This window comes from Elgaria multicarinata, chromosome 16, assembly GCF_023053635.1.
Source record: "Elgaria multicarinata webbii isolate HBS135686 ecotype San Diego chromosome 16, rElgMul1.1.pri, whole genome shotgun sequence".
NCBI classification, from domain to species: Eukaryota; Metazoa; Chordata; class Lepidosauria; order Squamata; family Anguidae; genus Elgaria; species Elgaria multicarinata.
Window position 1 is genome coordinate 20596210 of NC_086186.1, and position 7972 is coordinate 20604181.

The 7972-nt window shown below is 44.0% G+C and overlaps 1 protein-coding gene across 1 annotated transcript in view; it reads left to right on the top strand.

Annotated features, from left to right (window-relative positions):
* Positions 1-7705, top strand: part of NTRK3 (neurotrophic receptor tyrosine kinase 3) — a 464240-nt gene extending 456535 nt beyond the window's left edge. The window contains exons 17-18 of the mRNA XM_063142789.1: positions 1300-1458; positions 7417-7705. Coding sequence (XP_062998859.1) covers positions 1300-1458; positions 7417-7602 — 345 coding nt within the window. The 3' untranslated portion in view covers positions 7603-7705. The remainder of the gene's footprint in view (positions 1-1299; positions 1459-7416) is intronic.
* The last annotated feature ends 267 nt before the right edge of the window (positions 7706-7972 follow it).

A 7972-nucleotide genomic window follows, 5' to 3' on the forward strand; every position in this document is an offset into this window, starting at 1 on the left:
TTGTCTTGTACAATTTGTCTATCTAAGGAAAAGTACTTGGAGAATGACTGTGCTATTAGTATAGTATATACATTCTTGGAGGTGAAGGCTATCAATGGCTACTAGCCCTGATGGCTATGTGCTTCCTCCAGTATCAGAGACAGTAAGCCTATATGCACCAGTTGTGGGGGAACATGGGCGGGAGGGTGCTTTTGCACTGTGTCCCGCTTTGTTGGTTCCTGGCTGACACCTGGTTGGTCCCTGTGTGAACAGATTGCTGGACTAGATGGACCTTTGGTCTGATCCAGCATGACACCTCTTAAGAACATGAGAACTGCCATGCTGGATCAGACCAAGGGTCTATCTAGTCCAACACTCCATTCACACAGTGGCCAACAAGCCATCGGCCAGGGATGAACAAGCAGGACATGGTGCAACAGCACCCTCCCACCCATGTATGGAATCATCCCCTAAAACTTGCATCAAAGATGATACAGTTCCCACCCTGGAAGCAGTTCCGTGTAGAAAATAGAGTTCAACTTACATTTGCATTCTCATAGGTTCATCTCTTTCCCCCACATACACCATCTGATCCTTATATCTGGAAAAGTGTGTGTGTGTGTGTGTGTGTGTGTGTGCACAGAGAGAGAGAGCGAGAGCGCATTCAACCATGTGACATCCCTTGGAATGTTAGCAAAATCTGGAACTGAACCAAAACAGTTTAAATTTTTATGTATCTGATCTGTGGATTCTACAGAGGACTGGATTTCCCCCGGTCATGAAGATTTCACGGCCTTGTGGACCATTTTTCCAACTTTTGAGCATTTTGCACAAATTTTGACTTAGAAAAGATATGCAAAAAGTATTTTTTTTTTAAGAAAAAGAGCAAAAAATGTGCATTTCCCCATAGACTAAACTGTGAAAATGTGCATTTGGCAGGAATTTGCACATTTGGGCAGACTTTGTGCATTTTTGCAGGTGTGCAAATACAGAAAATAAAATTTTAAAAATTGGTTCCATAGGTGGGCAGATGATGGAACGAAAGGTGTTTGACAATCTGTGAAACACGGACAGAAAGGATTTTACACACTTCATAGTTCTCTAGGCACCCCCATTGGCTCAATTTAAAGTTAGCAGAGCTACAATCCAGGAACCTTTTAAATGTATGATCTGCTGTTTGTGCAAGCTGAAAAACCACCCAATTGAGCTTTGGGCTAAAGCGAGACTTGAGACCCAATTTCCTGTGCCCCTTGGCCATCGTAGATCCTCTTACACATCTGCTAACCACTGTTTTCTTGTGCCTTGTTCTCCTTTATGCAGGTGGGAGGACACACCATGCTACCCATCCGTTGGATGCCTCCTGAGAGCATCATGTACCGGAAATTCACAACAGAGAGTGACGTCTGGAGCTTTGGAGTGATCCTTTGGGAGATCTTCACATATGGGAAACAGCCTTGGTTCCAGCTGTCAAACACGGAGGTATTAAACATACAGGGACAAGCAGAAGCAATAGTCTGGTGTGGCAAAGGAAGGCAACATGAACACCGTATGTTTGGGTACTGAAACAGCAAAGGAAGGAAGAGTCACATGCTACCAGATAAAAAGATGTAAAAGGCAGAGACCAAAAGGTGCAAGACATATATATGGAGAAGTTGAGTTGTTAGCAAACATTAGGGCACAAGGTAGCAGTCCTAGCACCAATGGAACATGACCCTGTACACAGCAACTATAGCATTTGAAGCCCCAGAATTACTTCTTCCATCTAGCACCAAAATATTTAATATGGCTCCCATCCCCGTGGCTAAATTAAGTACTAAAACCTGGTTCACACATTAAAAGTACACTTGATTCCTGTAGACTTCTCAGAGTTTCAAAATGGGTGCAATGGCAGCCTAATGAATGCAGATTCTACCCACAACTTATATGTTTTCATTAGAATGGGTGTGCAAGGTCTTTCTATGAACTTTCTCATGACCCCACAGATGTCATTGACCACCAATGTCCTGTTTTGTGATGGGAAGGAAACCATTCTTACCATTCACTGGGTCTCATGTATCTACTTTAAATAGTGTTGTGTACGTGTGGTGAGGTGACGTGGGGACTGTTAGATGTGGGCTGTTAGATGTGGAGTGGGTATTTATTTTATTTTATTTATTGCATTTATATCCCACCTTTTTTTTTCCTCCAAGGAATCCAAGCCAGCATACATAACGTTTCTCCACTCCATTTTTATCCTCACAACAACAACCCTGTGAGGTAGGTTGGGCTGAGGGTCTGTGACTGGCCCAAAGTCACCCAGTGGGCTTCCATGGCCAAGTGGGGACTAGACTCCCAGTCTACCACTATAGCACACAAAAGAGAGACCACACAATTTCAAATAGCATGGCTTAGTTTTTACTGAAGAAAACTATCAGTAGGAAAAGAAGATTTAAAATCTGAATAGACACCCACACACCCATACATCCACAGAGAGAACATCATATGAGCAACAGTATAATAAAATACCCAAAGATAAACACATCCAGCAAACTAGTCTGCCTCCCTATTTTATCCAGCTCCTTACTACCATAGACCCAGCACCCTCTCAATCAGTTATCCAGTTTTCAGCACCTCTGCCTTTTTCCTGCCTCTAGGACTTTGGCCTTCCTTCTATCTTTCTCTCATCTTCCTTTTGCTTCTCTCTCTCTCCCCCCCCCCCTCTGCCTTTTTGCCTTAGGCTCTTATCTCTTAAAAGTAGTTTCTTCTCCCTCCAACCCCAACCAATCTGGGGAACTGGGTTGTACCTTGTTCATGTCTGGAAACTATGTTTTGTTTGCCTGCATTCAGGGCCGGCACTACCATTAGGCCAACTAGGCAGCCGCCTAGGGCACAGACCTCAGAGGGGTGCAGCAGTACTTCCCTTTAAAGCTCACAGTTTTATACAAATTGGCTGTTTTAAGAAAAAAAATAAATAAAAGGAAAATATAATAGTTCAGAAACTCGTCTTGAACAGCTGAATTGAAGGTGGAAAAAAAAATGGGGGGGGTGCAAGTAGCTCTCCTTGCCTAGGGCGCAAAATAGTCTGACACCAGCCCTACCTGCATTACAAACTGTTTCCCCTCTCCTTTCTTCTTCTGACCTTTCATTGAACTTTAGGATCTCCTGGCTTCCTGAGCAAACGTTCCAACATCTAAATTCCAGCTGAAATTTTGACCTCTAAACTATGAATATTTTTGGCTGAAACTGACTAATAGTGTGTGTGTGTGTGTGTGTGTGTGTGTGTGTGTGTGTGTGTGTGTGTGTATTTGTGGACTTCAGCAGAACTTGTTTGAAGAAGGAGAGAACTGAAGCTCCTCCAATTCCACCCATGACAAATTCCCTAGGTCTCAGCATTAAGAATATATTGCCAGTCAGGACTGAAGGGGGGAGTGGGGGCAGCCACTTTAAGAAATGATCTAAAACTACAAAGAGAGAAATATTGAGCTATATCCAGGTGCCTCAGCAGAAACATCTTGTAAAGTTTATAATACAGCTTAGCAGGGGGTGCAATGGATGAGAATGAGATGCAAAATTGGCTGAGCTTTGTGCAGGGAAATTTGTTCATATTTATCCTCCTGTGTGTCTAATGGATTTTGAGAAAGTTTGCCTTTTTTAAGAGAGAGAGAGAGAGAGAGAGAGAGAGAGAGAGAGAGAGAGAGAGAGAGATGTGTACTTTCTGCTTTCTGGACATAGAACCTTCAATTAAGTGTGTTGCAGATAGAGAAAGATTAATAATGTTTCCGTACCTAATGCATACACAGCTATACACTCGATGTGGTTTGGTGCCACTGTTAAATAGCATGAATACACACACAGCCAATGTAAAGAAACACAACACATAGGTTTGTTTGACTTCAGTAGAAACACAATACATCTTGGGTGCTGTTAAGGTGCGGAGGATAAATAATAATCTGGAAAATGTTGATATTCTTATGAACACATTTTACATTAATTTGAATTGAGTGGAGGGATTATAGCTCTTGGCATGTCTTTCATGCAGATGGCCCCAGGTTCAAGTCCTGGCATTTCCATTTGGAAGGATCTTGAAACACAGAGAGAGAGAGGGAGAGGGAGAGGGAGAGGGAGAGGGAGAGGGAGAGTTAGGCTGTAGCTAGACCTGTTTATCCCAGGATCATCCCGGGTTCATCCCTGCCTGAGTGCTGGATGCCCTGTGTGGCACTTAGATGAACAGGTTTGACTCCAGGACAATCCTGGGATAAACCTTAGGTCTAGCTACAGCCAGAGACACTAAGAGATAAATACCACTCTCTCATTGGTAGAGTTTTGCATACAAGAGGTGTTAGAGACTGGTGGTGGGACAATGCTTGAAATCCTGGAGAGAAATTGCCCAACCTGTCCCCCTCCATATGTGTTTTACTATATTTCCCATTATCCCCATCCAATATGGCCAATGCTGGCTGGAGTTGATGAGATTTGAAGAGTGCCGATTTGGCTGGTGTAGACAATACTCCGTTCGATGGAGCAATGGTCTTTCCTGCTATGAGGCAGCATGCTCTCTTCACGTCCAATTTCACTGAAGGTGAAATCAATATCTGAGTCAACCGTGTGCCTCAATTGAATGGGCAACGCATGGTCACTCCTTAGCAGTACTCCACACACTGAGCTCCATTTCTTGGCAAGATGGAGCTTTGTATATTTTATCCAATGGCAGGGCTGGAACCATCACATTGGCCATGGCTCTACGAACAACTCTTGCTACCTCCACCGCCCCTCTTAGTTTTGTGGCAAACCAGTTTTGTTTGCTGACACGTTTTTATCCCCGGCCCTTTCCTCTCCCTTAGCAACCGCAACACTTCTTAATCTTTCCACCCTCCACTATATTTACATGCGAACACCACCGCGATAACTCTCTGTTTGGTTGTGTGGCGGTGCCCATTACTATTCATAAGTGATAAACTCTGCTCCTCACTTCCCCGGCTGGGTTTCGCTTCCTTCAGCGTGCTGTTTGAGATCTGCGTTTATCAGCGGCACGTGTCAGGTCATGGGGACACTGCTGCGATGCTGCTCATGAGCTCCAGACAAACAGTAATCACAGCTGCCTGACAAATCACTTCTCCTCTCTTCCCCACTTTGACGTCCTATTCCTGTGCAAATCAGGATTCAAACCAGGGAGGGTGGGGGTGAAGGGAATGATTTCTCCCCAGCATCACTCTGAAGGAGTGCCTTCAGAAAGCTCCACCGTTCTGTGTTTGTCTCATTAGCTTCAGCAGGCGGGTTTAGAGTGAGGTGTTGACAGCTATGGGTCACAAGGTTTAGGGTGTTCATTCTTCCTTATTTTCCTTTTATGCTTCCTTCCGAAAGTGAGCTTGATTTCAGTGGAAGTCTTCTTTTTGCTGTTTCTGTTTCTCTAGATGAGGCCAGTTAACCTTGGAGAGACTAAACAGGGGGAAGTTTCCTAGCATTACTGTTGTGTGGAGTTTCCTTTCCCCCCTTTTGTGTGTGTGTGTGGGGGAAGACAAAATAAGGTGTTCAGATTTTCATGGACCAGTGGGCCTTGGACCAAATATAGCCCATGAGGCAATTGCTATAATTTTATCCAGTCCATTCCAAATATTTCTGCCAAACTCTCCCCGTGTCATCGTCTTCTTCTTCTTCTTCTTCTTCTTCTTCTTCTTCTTCTTCTTCTTCTTCTTCTTCTTCTTCTTATTATTATTATTATTATTATTATTATTATTATTATTTATATACTGCCCCATAGCTGAAGCTCTCTGGGTGATTTACAAAAGTTAAGAAAAGTAAACATTAAGAAGAAATATACAAAATTTAAAACCATAAAAAGCCTAAAATACAAACAAAAACAGACAATATCCATTTAAAAACAACTATTCTGGGGTCAGTTAAAAAACTGAGCATATGCTGTTAAATACTGATAAATGCTGTTAAATACCTTGGAGAAGAGAAAAGTATTGACCTGGCGCCAAAAAGATAACAATGTTGGCATCAGGCGAGCCTCGTTGGGGAGATCAATCCACATTTATTTATTTATTTATTTGTTTAGAATATTTATATACCGCTCCCCATTGAAAAATTTCTGAGCGGTGTACAAGGTAAAATGAAAATAAAAACAGAATAAAACAGTTAAAACAAAATTTAAAAAGAAGCAAAAACAGAAATCCAAGGCTGCATGTTAAAGAAAGGCTTCTTGGAATAAAGATGTTTTCAGGAGGCGCCGAAAGGAGTACAAGGTTGGAGCCTGTCTGACCTCCAGAGGCAGGGAATTCCACAGGAGGGGTGCCACCACGCTGAAGGCTCTTCCCCTGGTGGATTCCAATCAGAGGATGGATCTAGGTGGAACCACCAGGAGCAGGCCCTCGGATGACCTCAGTGAACGGGCAGGTTGGTAAGGGAGAAGGCACTCTCTCAGGTATCCTGGTCCCAAGTTGTTTAGGGCTTTGTACACAAGTACAATAACCTTCAACCTGGCCCGGTAGCGAATAGGCAGCCAGTGCAGTTCCCTCAGCAGAGGAGTTACATGCTGGAAAGGGGCAGCTCCAGACAACAGCCGAGCTGCAGCATTCTGCACTAACTCCAGCTTCCGGAGCAGCTTCAAGGGCAGCCCCACATAGAGCGCGTTGCAGTAATCCAATCTTGAGGTTACCAATGCCTGTACCACCATGGTCAAGCTATCGCTGTCCAGGAGAAGCCTCCACTGAAAAGGCACTCTCCCTTGTTGTCATTCTCCGAGCTTCCCTCAGGGTAGGCACCTCTTAGAGCATGACTTTTAAATGTACAGATAGAGATGGCATAGTTCTTCATGGCTCCCGCTGAGTTCTATGGAATTAAGCAAATGGATAGCAGTTTGAGATAATAATGAAGAGGAGTGTGAAGGTTTGAGGCCTACAGAGGCAAGGTAATAAAGTCAGGCCACGGATGCCTGTGGTCATTCTGTTGTGAGTGGTGGCCCTGAGAAAATTCTGATCATTCCACCCACCCACCCCAGGGTGCCCCATTTTTGTGTGTCTCCCTGCACACTGCAACCTGGTCGGGTGGGAGAGGATGATCCAAGAGATGGAAACGGACCCTGGACCTGGCATCGTTTCCCTCCCTGAGTTAGTAGAACATTAATTAATAAGCAATAATAATGATGCTGCCCTACTGCTATCAGTCCATCTAGCTCAATTTTGTTTGCATGGCCTGGCAACAGCTCTCCATGATCACAAGCAGAAATTGTATCGCTTAAGAGCCATGTTGTTGTCTTTTTCTGCGGGCAAACGATGTGCAATACTAAGCTATGCCCCCTCTCCTACATCATTCAATCAACCTGTGGCACAAGCCACATTTAAAAACAACCAGGGAAGGTTCAGAAATGAACTACTGAAGTTGCACAGCTTACTTAAAACATCAACAAGAGATGTTTGGGACTTGTGTGTGATTCACCTGCTCTCTTATGCATTGCAGGTCATTGAGTGCATCACGCAAGGCCGCGTCTTGGAGAGGCCTCGAGTCTGCCCCAAGGAAGTTTATGACATCATGTTGGGCTGCTGGCAGAGGGAACCTCAGCAGCGACTGAACATCAAGGAAATCTACAAGATACTTCACACTCTGGGCAAAGCCACACCAATCTACCTGGACATCCTTGGCTAGCAGTGGCCACTTTTCAGAAATAGTTGCTCTGTCCTTCTTTCCCCCTTCCCTACCTCTCCCTTGACCTCAAGCCAACATACTCATATAAACTCAAGTGCCTGCTACACATTCAACACTGAAAGAAAGAGAGAAAGAGAGAGAGAAAAAGAGAAAGAGAGAAAGAGAGAAAGAGAGAGAGAGGACAAATAAAACACAGGAAGGCCCCAACAATCAACCTGTATGGCAGTTTGGCTTATATATATCTAGAGATAATATATATATGAATATATACAGAGAAAGAGAGAGAGATAAAGCTGTAGCAGTAGCTGCTGTTACAGAATGGAAGGGAAAGGGGGGGAGAGAGAGAGAGAGAGAGAGCGCTTCTACAGTG